Source organism: Schistocerca americana, chromosome 3 (assembly GCF_021461395.2).
Source record: "Schistocerca americana isolate TAMUIC-IGC-003095 chromosome 3, iqSchAmer2.1, whole genome shotgun sequence".
Classification (NCBI taxonomy): Eukaryota; Metazoa; Arthropoda; class Insecta; order Orthoptera; family Acrididae; genus Schistocerca; species Schistocerca americana.
Genome location: NC_060121.1, coordinates 988,114,775 through 988,133,720, shown reverse-complemented (window position 1 = coordinate 988,133,720; position 18,946 = coordinate 988,114,775). Strand labels below are relative to the sequence as shown.

The 18,946-nt window shown below is 43.5% G+C and overlaps 1 protein-coding gene across 1 annotated transcript in view; it reads left to right on the top strand.

The window, feature by feature from the left end:
- Positions 1–3,864: 3,864 nt before the first annotated feature.
- LOC124605772 overlaps positions 3,865–18,946 on the top strand; it is a 217,152-nt gene continuing 202,070 nt past the window's right edge. Inside the window, exon 1 of the mRNA XM_047137656.1 lies at positions 3,865–3,976. Within this exon, the coding sequence (XP_046993612.1) occupies positions 3,948–3,976 (29 nt within the window). The 5' untranslated portion in view covers positions 3,865–3,947. The remainder of the gene's footprint in view (positions 3,977–18,946) is intronic.

Sequence of the window (18,946 nt, the reverse complement as noted above, 5' to 3'; positions counted from 1 at the left end):
CAAGCCTTTTCCTTAGTCCTTTATCTGATTTGCCACATAAGAGTCTCCTCTTTCTGTTGAATGCCTCCTTCGCTATGGCAATTCGAGATTTCACCTCCTGGTGACATCTCGATTATTCAGTTATTGTGCTTCCGAGATATTTAAATTCACTTACTTGGCTAATGGTAGTTCGTCCTATTTTAATATTGGACAGTCTGCGTCTTGCACTGATGACATTACTCTTTGTCTTTGCTGTGTTTATTTGCATCCCATATTCCGCACAAGCTTCATTCAGATCTTTGAGCATGTTATTCACTGCCCGCTCACTTTCTGCCACTAGTACCATGTCATCAGCAAATCTTATACATTCTATTCTCTTTCCACCAACACATATTCCTCTTTTCCCATCTAAACGTTTCGCAATAATCTCTTCAAGGTATACGTTAAACAACAGTGGGGAAAGGTAACAACCTTGCCTAACACCTCGTCCAATGCTGCTTCCTTCTGACATTTCATTTCCAACCTTTATCCTCAATTTCTAGTGTAAATATAGATTCTGTATCAGTCGTCTCTCTTTCCAATCTACTCCTTTCCTCTTCAAGATATCCATCAGCTTGTTCCACTGAACTCTGTCAAAAGCCTTTTCTAAATCTATAAAAACAGCAAAGATTTCTCCACCCTTTTCCGTATATCTTTCCCCTATAGTTCTTAGCAGGCCAATAGCATCTCTTGTTCCTTTTCCTCTTCTAAATCCGAACTGCACATCTGCAATCCCTCTATCCGGCTTGCCATATAACCTTCTATTCAACACTCTCAGCAAGACTTTAGCTGCATGAGAAATTAGACTGATGGTGCGGTGCTCTTCACATTTTTTAGTATTTCTCTTTTCCTCTACTGGTATCATAACTGTAGCAGCGAAGTCCTCAGGCCATTCCCCTTTGTCATATATCTCGTTACAGAGGTAGACTATTTCTTTTCTTGCCTTGTTTCTCAGGCACTAACCGAAAAAAGCCGCCTATACTGTCTCAGTAAGTAAAAAGTAAATTTAATCCATATCGAAAAATAATTCCAATCCCAAAGAAAGCAGGCGTTGACAGATGTGAAAATTACCGAACTATCAGTTTAATAAGTCACGGCTGCAAAATACTAACGCGAATTCTTTACTGACTAATGGAAAAACAGGTAGAAGCTGACCTCGGGGAAGATCAGTTTGGATTCCGTAGAAATATGGGAACTCGTGAGGCAATACTGACTCTACGACTTATTTTAGAAGCTAGATTAAGAAAAGGCAAACCTACGTTTGTAGCATTTGCAGACTTGGAGAAAGCTTTTGACAATGTTGACTGGAATACTCTCTTTCAAATTCTGAAGGTGGCAGGGATAAAAGACAGGGAGAGAAAGGCTATTTACAGTTTGAACATAAACCAGATGGCAGTTATAAGAGTCGAGGGACATGAAAGGGAAGCAGTGGTTGGGAAGGGAGTGATACAGGGTTGTAGCCTCTCCCCAATGTTGCTCAATCTGTATATTGAGCAAGCAGTAAAGGAAACAAAAGAAAAATTCGGAGTAGGTATTAAAATCCATGGAGATGAAATAAAAACTTTAAGGTTCGGCGATGACATTGTAATTCTGTCAGAGACAGCAAAGGACTTGGAAGAGCAGTTGAACGGAATGGACAGTGTCTTGAAAGGAGGATATAAGATGAACATCAACAAAAGGAAAACGAGGAGAATGGAATGTAGTCTAGTTAAGTCGGGTGATGCTGAGGGAATTAGATTAGGAAATGAGACACTTAAAGTAGTAAAGGAGTTTTGCTATCGGGGGAGCAAAATAACTGATGATGGTCGAAGTAGAGAGGATATAAAATGTAGACTGGCAATGGGAAGGAAAGCGTTTCTGAAGAATAGAAATTTGTTAACATCAAGTATAGATTGAAGTGTCAGGAAGTCGTTTCTGAAAGTATTTGTGTGGAGTGTAGCCATGTATGGAAGTGAAATAGAAGCTTTCGAAACGTGGTGCTACAGAAGAATGCTGAAGATTAAATGGGTAGATCACATAACTAATGAGGAGTTATTGAATAGAATTGGGGAGAAGAGAAGTTTGTGGCACAACTTGACTAGAAGAAGGGATCGCTTGGTAGGACATATTCCGAGGCATCAAGGGATCATCATCTTAGTATTGGAGGGCATCGTGGAGGGTAAAAATCGTAGAGGGAGACCAATAGATAAATACACCAAGAAGATTCAGAAGGATGTTGGTTGCAGTAGGTACTGGGAGATGAAGAAGCATGCACAGGATAGAGTAGGATGGAGCGCTGAAGCAAACCTGTCTCATGACTGAAGACCACAACAACAACAATTATATCACAAGAAATGTTTTTTGTCTTTTGCTATCAGATTGTCTGTCTGCCATTCGTCTTTTAAGCCGTTTTTTTCTCAGGAACGGCTAAAAGTATAAGTCGAAATTTATGACACATATTAAGGTCTGTCTATGGTCCCTTGGCAGTATAATAAACGTTAGCCTTTAAGTCAATACAGTCAAAAGATACGGCCTTTCATGCGACTTATTTTGATACTCGCAAACTCATCAAAGTCTAGAAGGCACTTCCTGTTGGCCTAGAATCATGAAGTCGGACAAGAAGGAAGGTTTCACTGTACAAGTACAGTAAAAAATTGGAAAACTGTTAATTTGTAATTTTATCTCACGAGAAAATAATTCTTATCATTTGTTATCCAACATCGAACTCGAAATTAAGACATGCACGAAAGACGTGGAATACGTGGGACCGATATATTGCCAGTATTAATGTCGACAGCAGGCAAAAATTGTCGAGATTGTCGGTTCCCGGCATGGATGAATTGTCTAGATACATAATTAAGTTTATTGTTACTATTATTATACTTGTTAATGTCGAGTATGAAATTGAGTGTCAGGAAGTCTTTTCTGAAAGTATCTTTATGGAGTGTAGCCATGTATGGGTGTGAAACATGGATCATAAACCCTTTAGACAAGAAGAGAATAGAAGCTCTTGGAATGTGGTGCTACAGGAGAATGCTGAAGATTAGATGGGTAGATCACGTAAATAATGAAGAGGTACTGAACAGAATAGGGGAGAAGAGGAATTTGTGGCGCAACTTGACTAGAAGAAGGGATCGGTTGGGAGGACACGTTCTGCAGCATCAAGGGATCACGAATGTAGTACTGGAGGGCAGCGTGGAGGGTAAAAATCGTAGAGGGAGACCAAGAGATGAATACACTAAGCAGATAGAGAAGGTGTAGGCTGCAGTACGTACTGGGAGATGAAGAGGCTTGCACAGGACAGATTAGCATGGAGAGCTGCATCAAACCAGTCTCTGGACTGAAGACCACAACAACAACATCGACAGATAAGCTATAGTCATGGCGATACATTTAAGTGTGTTCCATCATAGAGCATTATGCTAGCAATAATGATGTAACTTCCTGAAACCATCTGAAGATGAACCTGAAAAGGTTCGAAAAGCGGTTCATGGAATAAAACATAATTATTCAGAAAAGTGACTGGTTGCAGTTTTGTAATTTTAATTGTTTTTCAATGTCTCCTCTACTTTTGTGTGGTGGTGGAGGTAGTGGTAGATGGATAGGGGGAGGGGAGGGTGTTCGTGACCTCTATGACATCCCCGTCGCATCGGATCCGCGCCTGTCGATAATCGATCAAACGCTTTCCCCTGCTGGGGGCGGCGGCGGCGGCAGCTGCGCTCCCGGCGACAGGAAGCGCAGTGGGGGCGCATCGGCGGCGGGCAGCGGCCGCTCCGACCGAAATAGCAGCAGCGGCGGCAGCGGCAGAGCCAAGCTGTGGCGCAGGGCGGGCCGCGTGACGTCACGGCTGGTGCAGCGCGGCGCGCCGCCGCCCGGCCAGTCTGGCGCGCGCCGGCCCCGCGGCAGCAGCAGCAGCAGCGGAACAGCAGACAGCAGACAGCGGCTGCAGCATGGCGCTGTTCGCGGCGCGGGTTCCCAGGTGAGAGGCCGGAAGCCCCGCACCCCGCCCTGCTATTGATCAGCAGCAGCGCGCCCACGTGCCCGGCGCCCCCTGGCGCAGCGGCGAGAGCAACAGGCGAGCCAACCCCGGCGCCGCTGCTTCCGCCCGAGGACGGCGCCGCGATTCGCCGGTAGTCGCGCCGGCAACCGGCCTCGCGAGTGCTGTAATTGAGTGCTAAACGTGCCAAACGATCCAAGTTGCTCCCAGTTTAGAGGCCGCTCCCTTCCCGAACCGTCTGCAAATGCGCGTCTCGGCGTATACTGTTCACTGTACCGCGTGACAAGTGCCTATTTATATTTTATGGAGTGAGGGGTGCAAAACACGACGATCTCAAACTGGTGCATATATTGGCCAATTAGCGCGCGTGTGCAGATGCGTGTGCGTACTCACTCGCCAGTTTACAAGTCACAAGTAGCGCCTCAAGTGTCGAGACTACGTATTCAGAATTCGTGGTTCCATTCGAGTTCGATGCTAACACCTTTTTCTACCTTCCACCAACTGCGACCAAATCGCGTATACAAAAAGTGATCCAATACTGTAAAATGCTTTTTTATTCCAGTCTCTGATCACAATATCAGTTCTCAAGACGATGACCGGTTTCGGTCCGTAATGACCATCCTCAGATCTTTTTTGCACCATGTCCTAACGTAATACGACCACAATGGCATCGTCAAAACGTATAATCAGCGCAGCATCGTCACATAAATCTAAAATAAGGTGTAGAATAGGCCACATCGTCCACATACTGATTATTGCAACTAGCCATCGGTCATCGTCTAAAGAACTGATATTGTGATCAGAGACTGAAATAAAAAAGCATCTTTTTCTACCGTTTACCACCATGTCCATCTCTAGAAGCGCTTTGTGTTGTGAGCAATACCATGGCGCATTACGGATTCCACATTACAAGTACCCGCTAAAGTTACTTGACAGAGTAACTAAAAGACCCAGTAGGACGAATGTTAGTAAAATACTGTGCTGGGCTCCACAGTCCCAATAAATTTGAAGAAGGACGTTATTCCACCAAGCTGTGTTTAAAATTATTTTATTTACTTTACTAGTTTCGGGTACTGCCCACTCGCAAGCAGCAGATGTTGATACATCGTCCTCGGTTGATCAAAAAATCACATCCAATGCGTATTTGTGCACAGCAGGGTCTCCAAAGGCCCTCATGTTGTAATGTTTACTACAAATCACTCTACACACACTTGTGCACAAATATGCATGGCACCTGATTTTTTGACGAAACGAAGACGATGTCTCCTCGTCTGTTGCTGTAGATGCTTTTTGAGAATGGTCAGTTCTCGAAACTAGTGGTGCAGATAAAATAATGTGAAACGCAGACTGTTGGAATAATGTTCTTCTTGAAAAGAATAATAGCTCTTTGTCTGTCCGTCTAGTCTGAGCCTAACTGCTTGTATGTCGTTGCGTGAGTTACGTTTTAAATAGTATGTAATAATTTTCAAACGATATGTCAATATGCGAACACAGCGTGTTCATTGCAGTCAACGTTCGTTTAAGTCATTACTAGTCCTGAAGCCCGTTTCAAATTAAAATCAAATGCAGCTATCGAAGGGCGCGCTAAATCGATTGTTACCAATAATGGCGAAAGAAAAATGTTTGTTTTATTGTAAGTGGATCACATCATTTTAAAATAGCGCTATATAATGATTTGTTACTGACAGACGTCCGTGGGTGAATGAGTAGGCCTAGTCAATGCGTAATTAAAAACTGTCGGCTTCCTTGCGGTTAGCAATGAATGCGAGAACAACCGTCTAACAATCGCCAAAAAATGCTCATTATGGCTTAGTCAAAGATAATCTGCCAGACAACAATTTTTTGGCCACATGTAAGTGTTATGCGATGGAATGAAACAAAACACGGTCGGAAGCATTTGTGCGATGACTATTTCCAAGCTTTACACTGCAATAGGGCAAATATTTGTTAATATGGCCCCCCCCCCTCCAATGTGTAATGACCTGGCTGTGGCAAACTGTGTAGTTAATACACTCACCGAGTTCGATCCACCGAATAAATATAAAGTGTATAAACTTTCTGAAACTAATTGTGTCCTCTCCTAGGGCATCGTCCGGTCACGATCTTCGATATCTTTCTGGCACATTGCAGTGAGTCAAGTAGAATAGACAGCCCCAATGTTGCTCTTGTCTTTACACGTTTCTTATCCCTTGTTAGCCCGCCCAGATACGTACGTAACTTACGGCGGTACGTCGCAAACCGAGTTTACGAGGAGTCTTTTCTCAGGAAGAGCTGACGGTGAACGAGAGCCTGCCGCTGCTTCATTCAGAACCAACTTCTAACCCACCCACGTAACCGGCTCCAGCATGGAGCCAGAGAAAATGTGATGCCAGTGATGAAAGACAGTCAGCTTCGAAATTTTTCAGATGACGTGAGGGAAACTCAGACATCCTAATCGGCAGCGCTCGGACGAAATTTCACGAGAAATTAATAATAAAAAAAAAACTGTGAACAAGCTATCTTCAGGGAGGTGCAGAATTTGCCGTCATCTAGAACCTGTTTCCAGAAATTTGGCGATGAAATGAAACACAGCACGGGCAGAAGCATCCGTGCGATGACTATTTCGAAACTTTTGCTTTCGATAATGCGACGGGACAAATATTTGTTAATGCTGGCGTCCCCTGCAACGTGCATTGACATGGCTATGTCAAATTGTCTGCCGTGATTAAAAACTGGCTGCAATTACAAATTTCGAACGAGTCAATCGCTTATACTTCAGCGATTACATACTAACAATACTATTTGCTTTAATGTGAAATATTACTGGCACGAATAAACTGCTATTGTTAAGTCTTCTGGCAATAATACTGATGGTTCCTACCAACGACTACCGAACACGACCAGTAAGAATCGTTGTACCTTCCTCAAAAACAATTACCAGATCCAACAGTTCTATGTTTTTCTTATTTTTTCTCACGCTGGGCGAAATATTTGATTAACTTGATGTGCTAAATATAACACACTAGGGGTTATCAGTCAGAGAAAAGCAGATATCCTTCAAACATTCTTCCTAGCAGACGGACTTAAAGATTACAGCAACAGGTGGCTTCCGCTTTGCAGACCTTACCTAAGGTATTGAATACCTGCGTAGGTCGCTTTCGTTTACGCTAGTGCCTCCGATTCTACAGAGAACGCGGCGGGAATTCGTGGGTTTTGTAACTAACAGCAGGCTGGAAACTTAGGTACCCAACGCAAGTGAATTGTAATGCAGAACTGTCGACGATTTACATAGTGTCGTGAAGATTGTCGAAAACAGCCGATGTAACTTTTGTAGGGAAATTTCTTTTCGCTTAAATCTACACTGCTCATAGAAGAAAATTCTTAACGCGGTGGATGCGTAAATAGTTTCCGTGGACTAACTTACCTAAAGAGCTCCACTACACGCAGAACTCTAGGAGCGGATGTTTTCATCACCTAACTGGTGTTATCCTTTCTTTCTTTCGGCATAGTCTTTGACAGAATTTCCGTATAAATAAATTTGTTTGCTGTTCGTCTACATGTTGTCGCGCTCTCCATCACATTTTTCTTGTCGAGAAAGGCCACTTTTCACTAGGTGAATACAGCATTCATTACCAGTTAAGGTAGTCACGACGCTTTAGTAGAATGCTGCAATCTCCAAGTGCCTAAACAAGTCTTTTACGTTGAACTCCATATATCCAAAGCACACACCTTGCTTTCAAAAGTGATATTTTTGCCTGATGGGTCACTTAGATAATGTGACGACATAATTCCACCTCTACCCAATAATATAGAAGCATCTAAGTCAATATTTTGAGTCATTGCTTATTTCGACAACAAATTTTAGGTAAAATCGTCTCCTTGCGTTTACTGCAGATGGCGTAAGGATTTTACTAAATAGTAGTTGTGAAAACAAGCACTGTTTCGACACAGGCATGTAGATATTACTATTCCTTAAGGAATCGAACCCTCATGTATACAACAGTTAATATGTTAAATATTTTATGCCAAGCATGTGAGCCAGTAAAGTTTAAAAAAAAAGGTTTGAAATTATATTTAAATATTTTTGAAAGCCGCCAAGAGCTCTCATTATCGAATACTGGATGACTGCGGTTCGCGTAATACCTGTAAGCACTCGGTTTCAAGCAAAAACTAGTTTTTCACGCATGTCATTGTTTATGACGTCCTATCTCCTGAGCTATGTATCGTACAATGATATAATTTTGCAGATACATTCAGTGGTATGTATGCGTACTGTGTGTACAATATGTTACGAATAGAGTTAGTAGTAAAGAAGTAATAAATTGAAACGTTGTTCCTGATGCTGAAGATTTACTGCTCGGACAGCCAATGAGGAAAAGTTTGATAAAGGTTTGAAATTGCGTGTAAAGTTTGTTGGGAGTCGATAAGGCCTTTCATTCTTAAATACCGGACGAATATAATCTCTAATTCGCGCGTCGAGAGCCTTTTTAGTGCATTACTTATGTTACTTTATTAAACCTTTAACATAACACTGTACTCCTTAATGAGTGGATGATGATAGTACCTTAAATTCAGCCAGTAATTACGTAAACGAAACACTGAAGATATTAGGAAAAGCATAGATTGCTACTCACCGTAAAGATAACCCGTGGAGTTGCAGACAGACACAACCAAAACACTGTTGCACATTCTGGGCCTTCAGCCAAAACCTTCTGTAGCAAAGAAAACCTACAGACATTGTCACAGGCATACATGACCACTGCCACCGGCAGCTCCAACTGAATGTGTAGTGGTGGAAATGATATGTTTTCACGAGCTACCATTTAGTCAAACTTTTGCTTCTCACATAGCGAGATTTTCAGGTCACGAATACAGAAGTTACAAAAGAAACATGTGTAGCTCATGCAGTCTTATTGCATTCCCAATAATATAGCAATTACTTTTATATTCATTGATTTTTCCAACTCTGATTGGTAGAACAACTTTATATCATTAAATGAAAGGCATTAAACTGTGATAATATCTCATTTTACTAAGGTTTGAAGCTCCTCTTTTCGTAGTAGCAGATTAAGACACCAGCCAGGGACACGAAACAGGACGGAAAATGTAAGTACAGAAACTTACATAACCTCTACCCTCGAATCAACTCTCCACAAATATGCAGTAATTTTCTTCAAGGTTAGTATTCAGATGACACGCTGTCAAAAGAACAACGAAAACGAGCACTAAGATCAGTGTACAATAATACAGTTCAATTAGCGATGTAATTTTAAGGTGAGTGTGCAAACAAAACGAAGCAAATTGCAAATATTGTATTTCTTAGGCCTACAGTAGTTAAATTATTACAAATGTGACCTTGTACTTTACAGAAACCAAGATTTAACCTACAGAAGATGACACATTGGTGTGAAAACATGTCTGGGGAAATATAAAAATAAGCTAATTGTGTTTGCATAAGGCTGATTTCCAAAACAACCCAGTGATAATATCTTGTAAGCCAAAAATTGGTTACCTAAATAAACTGATACTGCAGGACATTCACATTTTTTGTTCCTCATTTGCAAAAATTACGCGAATAAATACAGTAGTCAGCCACTTTTTCTGTCGCTTTATTTATGCGTTTCGGGCCTTGGCCCATCTTCATTTATATCTTCCACAATATAACATTTTTGTAGACTGCATTTTGAGCACAGTAACTGTCTTTTTCCCCGACTTCTTTCGACGCAAGAATAAAAAGTCTCAACGCTTATAGGAACCGTAGCCCTGACGACGAAACGATATACATACTGACGGAAAAAAAGCCGCAACGCTAAGAAGGAGTTGGGCCACTTAGATAATGTCACGACATAATTCGATCTAGAAGGTGGTGTCTATTCAAATCTGGCGCTAGACGCATAAGAGTGGCGCTAGAAGCGCCATTATGAGGATGCCGATCAGATCTGCTTTAAATATACGCTGTAACGATCGTGAGCTTCATTTGCCTTTGAGCTTGGCCGTGGTGACTTTATGGTAGTCAAGAACGCCTTAAAGGCGACAAAGACACCGTTATCAGCACCTTACTGAGTTTGAACGAGGTCGTGTAATAGGGCTACAACCGGCTGGATGTTCCTTCTGTGATGTTACAGAAAAACTTGGCAGGAATGTAGCCACTGGACACGTGTGCCCACGAGAATGTACGGTCGCAAGAAGACCGGGCTACAGACGGCCAAGGGGTAATGCCGAGATGGAAGACCATCGTGTTCGGCGTATGACAATGGCGCATCGTGCAGCATCTCAGACAAAAAGCAGTTGGCACAACGAACTGTTACCAATAGGTTACTTCAAGGACAGCTCCGACGTACACACCCTGTAGAGAGTATTCCACTGATTCCAAACCACCACCATTCGTGACTTCAGTGGTGACAAGAGAGAGCCCATTGGAAGGCTGGTGGTCTCAGATGAAAGCTGGTGCCAGTCATGGTCGTGTGTTGGTTGGAAGGGGGCCAGTTGAGGGTTTGCATCCAACATGTCTGTGTGATGGACAGACACACCTTGGAGCTACAGTCTGGGTGCGATTTTGTATGATGGCAGTATCACTCTCGTGGTTATCCCACAATCGACATGTTGTCTCGGACTGCTCAATCACCAGATCTGTCTCCAATCCAGCACGTATGGGACATCATCGGAGGACAAATCTACAAACAGCCTTAGCCGTCCCTGTAATGGCCGACCAAGTGCAACAAGCATGGAACTCCATCCCACAAAGTGACAACCGGCAACTGTACAACACAACGCATGCACGTTTGCATGCTTAAATTCAACATTCTGGTGGATACACCGGTTATTAATGTACCATAATTTCACAATAGCAATGGCTTATCTCGCGCTTACATTAACGTGTCATCTTCCAGTAAATGAAATGAAATGTCGTGTGGCTAAGGCCCCCCCCCCCTCCCCCCGTCGGGTAGACCGTTCGCCTGGTGCAGGTCTTTCGATTTGACGCCACTTCGGCGACCTGCGCGTCGATGGTGATGAAATGATGATGATTAGGACAACACAACACCCAGTCCCATAGCGGAGAAAATCTCCGACCCAGCCGGGAATCGAACCCGGGACCTTAGGATTGACATTCCGTCACGCTGACCACTCAGCTACCGGGGCCGGACTTCCAGTAAATGGAAACGAGCGTTTGGCGTCATTGGTCTGGAGGCCCCTTGCGGGGCAGGTCCGGCCGCCTTGGTGCAGCTCTTATTACATTCAATGCCTCATTGGGGGACCTGCGCGCCGGATGGGGATGAAGACAAAACAACACCCAGTCCCTGAGCGGAGAAAATCTCCGACCCAACCGAGAATCGAACCCGGGCCCGTAGGACGGCAATCCATCACGTTGACCACTCAGCTATCGGTTCCAGTGTTGAGTACTAAGTATGGTGCCTAGACAAATGTATTCCCGAAATTTCATTACGCCGCATTAATTATTATTTCGGTGTTGCGATTTTTTTCCGTCAACGTATATTTAAGTTTTCGATGATTAATTTGTTTAGAATCCCAAAGTTTCATATCAGAAATAATATAATTAGTAATCGTAGTGCACACATCCCTCACGGATTATGCCATAGGTCTGTTCCGACTGTCGCATACAAGGCAGTACGAGGTGCGATCTATGGTCGTGGGAAACGTGATCAGCATTTTGCCAACGGTACATCCAGATGGGTACTCTGCAAACCACACTTAATTGCCTAGCAGTGTGTTCGTCGAACTACCTTCACAATAATCTCTATTATTCCACTTTCGAAGAGGCCGGGAAAAAAACACCTATATCTTCCCGTGGGAGCTCTGATTTCCCTCATTTTATTATGATGATCGTTTCTCCCTAAGTAGGACGGCATCAACAAGATATTTTCGCATTCGGAGGAGAAAGTTGGTGATCGAAGTTTCGTGACAAGATTCAGCCGCAACGAGAAACATCTTTGTTTTCATGATGTCCACCCAAAGCCCTGTATCATGTCCGTGACACTATTTCCCCCATTTCTCGCTAATCCAAAACGTGCTGCTCTTTTTTCGAACTTTCTCGATGTACTCCGTTAATCCTATCTGGTGAGGATCCGACACCACGCAGCACCACTCCAGAAGAGGACGGACAAGCGTACTGCAGGCAGCCTCTCTAGTAGATCTGTTGTATCTTCTAAGTGTCCTGCCAACAAAACACGGTCTTCGGTTCGCCTTCCCCACAACATTTTCTATGTGCTCATTCCATAGTTGTTCGTAATTGTAATTCTTAGGTATTTAATTGAATGTACGGCGTCGATTGGTTTCTCGTGTAACCGAAGTACCGGGTGATCAGAAAGTCAGTATAAATTTGAAAACTTAATAAACCACGGAATAATGTAGAAAGAGAGGTAAAAATTGACACACATGCTTGGAATGACATGGGGTTTTATTAGGATGGCGCTCCACCCCATATTGCTAGACGCGTGAAAGATCTCTTGCGCGCGTCGTTTGGTGATGATCGTGTGCTCAGCCGCCACTTTCGTCATGCTTGGCCTGCCAGGTCCCCAGTCCTCAGTCCGTGCGCTTATTGGCTTTGGGGTTACCTGAAGTCGCAAGTATATCGTGATCGACCGACATCTCTAAGGATGCTGAAAGACAACATCCGACGCCAATGCCTCACCATAACTCCGGACATGCTTTGCAGTGCTGTTCACAACATTATTCCTCGACTACAGCTATTGTTGAGGAATGATGGTGGACATATTGAACGTTTCCTGTAAAGAACATCATCTTTGCTTTGTCTTACTTTGTTAGGCTAATTATTGCTATTCTGATGAGATGAAGCACCATCTGTCGGACATTTTTTGAACTTTTGCATTTTTTTTCTTTTTTTTACGGATATCTTTCCTAAATCTTTTAGCAGTTTGTTTTGATCTTCTGATGACGTTACTAGACGATAAACGACAGCGTCATTTGCAAACTACCTGCGACGGCTGCTCCACCAGCTACTACCAGTAGATGAATCCTGGTGACGTCACTTCTTCTATATTACAGCATCTCCTCGTGTAGAAAACCCTGTCTAGTTCGAGAAGGCGCCTTGAATCGAATCCGGTTCCTTCGGCACCGAAGCCACGCTAACAATTCTGCCATTCGTAAATAAATATTAACCCTTAAACAAGCAAATTATCCTGCAACTGTAGTAACTACAAGCGATTTCTTATTTGATCAGCCGGCCAGGATGGCCGAGCGGTTCTAGGTGCTACAGTTTGGAACTGCGCGACCGCTACGGACGCAGGTTCGAATCCTGCCTCGGGCATGGATTTGTGTGATGTCCTTAGGTTAATTAGGTTTAAGTAGTTCTAAGTTCTAGGGGACTGATGACCTCAGCAGTAAAGTCCCATAGTGCTCAGAGCCATTTTTTTATTTGATCAAAATTACAAAATTTATCACTGAATTCTGGGCATACAGCACGGTCACAAAGCGAGGCCTTGCGCAGATACTGCGAGCGGGACATCCCTGTCTGGACGCGTTATCAAGTGAGCAAAGAGCTTAGGACCACAGCCCTCCCCCCCCCCCCCCCCCCCTTACTGTTTCGCGTAGTGTGGCAGGGACAAGATCGTCTTATCGGGCGCGCTATCTTATCTTCACGAATTTCTATCCCGATAAAGCCTTCCCCTCGGGATTTGCTGGCTGCTGGCCGAGGTGCGTATCTGCATAGCCCAAAAAGACGCCGTTCTTATCATTTCAAGTGCGAAGCCTTACTGCTGGCGTGTTCCACTGGATAAAACTTTTGCACGTGCACGAAATCAGGTGACATCCGAAATGAACGTATAAAACACGTTGATCTATTTCGTAAGGTGGCGCTTTCATTTTCCATCATTCGATTACCAGCCCAGTTTCCTTATTCGAAAGCGAGAGTTAATGTACGTCTGTCAAAAGAATTTCAGTTGGTGCTGTTTGTCTTAAATTTGCACGTGTACCACTTTGCAGACGGCTGGTCACAAATCAGATCAAGATTTCTCGTTTTACGTGTCAGTGACTCTATTATCCTCCTAGATCGTAGTGCGCAATCGATTTTCTGATCGCAACTGGGCTAGCCAGCTGTGACAGATGGCTTCAGTCGGCGGCTTAAAGCAGCACCTCATCGATCGCCGGCTGAATCCACGATTCAGCTTCAGATATTTCCTGAAGGTAGAATGTGATGCCGGAGGCGACAGACTCATTCTAGATATTGTATACAGTCGATTATAGAGAGATCTGTTGTCCGAATGTAATCCGCAAGTTTTTTATACACACCGCGCGGATATCAAAATTTTCTAAACACTTTAACGTCGTACTTGTACGGCTACGTCTCAAGATACGTCACAAGCCACTGTAGAGTGCGTGGCGGAGGGTACCCTGTACCACTATGTGTCATTTCTTTCCTGTTCCACTCGCAAATACAGCGAGGGAAAAACGACTCTGTATATGCCTCCATATCAGCCCTAACTTTTCGTATCTTATCTTCGTGGTCCTTTCGCAGGGTGTATGTTGGCGACAGTAGAATCGTTTCGCTGTCAGCTTCAAATGCCGGTTCTTTAAATTTTCTCAACAGCGTGTCTCGAAAAGAACGTCGTGTTCCCCCCAGAAATTCCCCTTTCAGTTCCCGAAGCATCTTCGTAACAAATGGTTCAAATGCCTCTGAGCACTATGGGACTTAACTTCTGCGGTCATCAGTCCCCTAGAACTTAGAACTACTTAAACCTAACTAACCTAAGGACATCACACATATCGATGCCCGAGGCAGGATTCGAACCTGAGACCGTAGCGGTCGCGCGGTTCCAGACTGTAGCGCCTAGAACCGCTCGGCCACTCCGGCAGGCCATCTTCGTAACACTTACGTGTTGTTTGAATCTACTGGTAACAAATCTAGCAACCCGCCCCCGGATTGCTTCGACGTCTTCCATCAATCCGACGTGGTACGGATCCAAAACACACGACCAGTACTCAAGAATAGGTCGAAACAGCGTCCTACTCTTTCCCAAAATCGTCCCAATAAACCAAAGTCGACCTACCACAGTTCTGACATGTTCGATCCACATCGCTTTGCCAATATTTGACAGCGTCAAGCAGAACACTAGTAACACCGTATCATACCATTAAAGGTTTGATCTTCTTACTCATCCACGTTAAGTTACATTCTTGCACATTTAGGACTAGCTGCCATTCATCGCACCAACGGGAAATTTTTACTAACTCGTCTTGTACCATCCTACAGTCATTCAACTTCGACACCTTACCGCACACTACTCCATCATCAGCTAAAAACCACAGATTGCTGCCCGCCCTGTTCGCCAAATCATTTATGTACAGGGCTATTACAAATGATTGAAGCGATTTCATAAATTCACTGTAGCTCCACTCATTGACATACGGTCACGACACACTACAGATACGTAGAAAAACTCATAAAGTTTTGTTCGGCTGAAGCCGCACTTCAGGTTTCTGTCGCCAGAGCGCTCGAGAGCGCAGTGAGACAAAATGGCGACAGGAGCCGAGAAACCGTATGTCGTGCTTGAAATGCACTCACATCAGTCAGTCATAACAGTGCAACGACACTTCAGGACCAAGTTCAACAAAGATCCACCAACTGCTAACTCCATTCGGCGATGGTATGCGCAGTTTAAAGCTTCTGGATGCCTCTGTAAGGGGAAATCAACGGGTCGGCCTGCAGTGAGCGAAGAAACGGTTGAACGCGTGCGGGCAAGTTTCACGCGTAGCCCGCGGAAGTCGACGAATAAATTGGCTCATGCCACAACTGGAGACCGACAGCGCCGACTTCATCTTTCAACAGGATGGAGCTCCACCACACTTCCATCATGATGTTCGGCATTTCTTAAACAGGAGAATGGAAAACCGATGGATCGGTCGTGGTGGAGATCATGATCAGCAATTCATGTCATGGCCTCCACGCTCTCCCGACTTAACCCCATGCGATTTCTTTCTGTGAGGTTATGCGAAAGATTCAGTGTTTAAACCTCCTCTACCAAGAAACGTGCCAGAACTGCGAGCTCGCATCAACGATGCTTTCGGACTCATTGATGGGAACATGCTGCACCGAGTGTGGGAGGAACTCGATTGTCGGCTTGATGTCTGCCGAATCACTAAAGGGGCAAATATCGAACATTTGTGAATGCCTAAAAAAACTTTTTGAGTTTTTGTATGTGTGTGCAAAGCATTGTGAAAATATCTCAAATAATAAAGTTATTGTAAAGCTGTGAAATCGCTTCAATCATTTGTAATAACCCTGTATATAGAGAACACACATCCGTGGAGCACTTCTGACGATACCCTTGTCTCTGATGAAGACACGCCGTCAAGGACAACGTACTGGGTTCTATTGCTGAAGAAGTGTTCGAGCCACTCACATATCTGTGAACTTATTCCATGTGCTCGTATCTTTGTTAACAGCCTGCTTTATGGAACTCTAGAAATACGGAATCGCTGTTGCCCTTCATAGTTCTCGTATATCATCTAAGAGAAGGGCAAGCTCACTTTCGCACGAGCGGTGCTTTCTGAAACCATGCCGATTCGTGGACATAAGCTTTTCAGTCCCAAGAAAGTTTATTACAAAGGATTCCGGAGCAAACAGAAGTTAAGCGATATTGATCTGTAATTTTGCTGGTCCATTCTATTACCCTTCTCGCATACTGGAGTCACCTCCGGTATTTTTTTCCCACTCGCTTCGGACTTTGTCAACGAGAGATTCACGATAAATGCAAGCTACGTAAACAGCCAGTGGCGACGAATATTCTTCGTAAAATCGAACTGGGATTCCATCCGGACCTGGTGATTTATTTGCTCTGAAATCTTTCAGTTGTTTCTCTACACCAGATATGCTAATTACTTTCCGATGTGATGCAGGCTTATGCCAGACCTGAATCTTTGTTTGCTGAGGCCGCACTTCGTCATTCTATGAGGGCCACGTCTTAAGACAAAAACCTGTCGTACGCTTATACGTTCAATACGTTACCGCTTTCTTAGGAAACGGAAACGTATTTTGTGACTTTTTTTGCAGAACATTTCAGCTCCATTGAGGAGTCAAATGAAGTCGAGTAACAAGTTAGATGAGAAATCTTACAAATTGTCAGATGATATCAGAATTTTACCAATATATGTGGTAATTCACCATAATGTTCAACCATGTTAACTGGCTACATTCATCTGTGTGTTAATTGTTGTATTGTGTACTTGGAAGTATATTTCAGAGAAACGTTGACAGATTCACTGTCTTTATACCAAATATTAGTTGTGTCATAAGACGTAAAGCCAGATAGCGAATCAAAGTTTCGAGTGGATAGTGTTTTCTAGAACAACTTTCATGTCGCTTGGTAGCAGCTTCGCAAATAGAGTAAATAGCCTCTGTTTCTGTAAACGAAACAGAAATGGCACAGAGCTAAGGCCGCTGCTGGTCTTATGGAAAGAGGATAAGCGTGTGCAGTTGTGGTAAGCCGCGCGGGGTAGCCGCGCGGTCATGGGCGCCTTTTCACGGTTCGCGCGGCTCCCTTCGTCGAACGTTTGACTCCTCCCTCGGGCATGGGTGCGTGTGTGTGCGTTATCCTTGGCGTAAGTTAGTTTCAGCTAGATTAAGTAGTGTGTAAGCTTAATGACCGATGACCTCGGCAGTTTGGTCCCATAAGACCTTAGCACAAATTTCCAACTGTGGTAAATGAGGAAGGACGACTCGCCAGCATCTTTTGCCTTTGCAAATGTCAGAGACGGAATTCTCTTCTCCTGCCTCACTGCTGACTCAAGGCAATTAGGGGAAGGCTCTTCCGAATGTTTAATTATTATCTACTGCGTGTAACACAAGTACACGAGGATCGTAGGTCTAACATTATCCTTTAACTTTCACCCACAAAGAGACTATTACAGCTGATATCCGTGCCCATGTAGACCTCTATGCAGCTGTCTGCCCGAAAGTGATGTTCGTTTTCACGTACGACGTACATCTGGAGCGTTTTCGCGTACGACGTACTTCTGGAGAATGCTGGCTCGTAGAGTGCACTCGTCGAGGATACATTGGCCCCATCACAGTCCTTAGGGTCTTGGGTGCTATAAACTACGTCTTTCGTTCATGTTTTGATGATTCTAGAGGGGACGCTAACCAGCTCTCGGCACGTGCAGAATGTCGTTATATTGTTTCTTTTGCTGTTCTTGCAGTATGGTTAATATTCCAACCTGGAGTTTCCATTGTTTAAATACAGGAAGTCAAATGTTTGTTGTAGAGATGGGCAAACTGAAACACATAACTGTTTCGAAACAAATGAAACAACACAATGTAATGTTTCGAAACGCTGTTTCGAAACAGTGAAACAGTTTGTGTTTTGTAATAGTACTGGAGGCGGGAACAAACTGCAGAAACAACGGATACGCTACTGGGATTCCCAAATTTCGTTAGTATGGATAATATATATCCGGCCTGCTAATATTCATGCACACATTGTGGAGAATAGGCACATTGACTATAGAGTCATGAATAAAGCCACATAATTCGAAAAAATAACGAAATATAAGAGAAAAAAATTTTTGTCCCTCAAGGTGTTTCAAATTATTACTATAAATCCACCATGCTTCCCAGCCCTTCCCGTTCACCATTATATCATCAATGATCCGTCAATCACATTGCTTGAAAGTACATCCAATTTACGTATATGTCTAAAAACTGCCACACTACGCCTTTTCTAATTCAAAATGTTGTAGGTTTACTTGAGTTTTTTTAATGTGATTACTGTACGTGAACAGAGAAGCATATTTTATAGGAGATGTGTAATTTAACTGAATGTTTTTCACACTTTTATTATTTTGAATGCGAATAGTGTGCTTTATTTTATTGTTTGTTAGTGTTTATAAAGCATATATTACGCCATTTCGGAATAGAGCAGTCAATTAGAAACGAAACTTTATTTTCGGAAATCTTAAGCATCATGCTGTTGTGTGTCAAAAGGATTTCGACACTCTTGA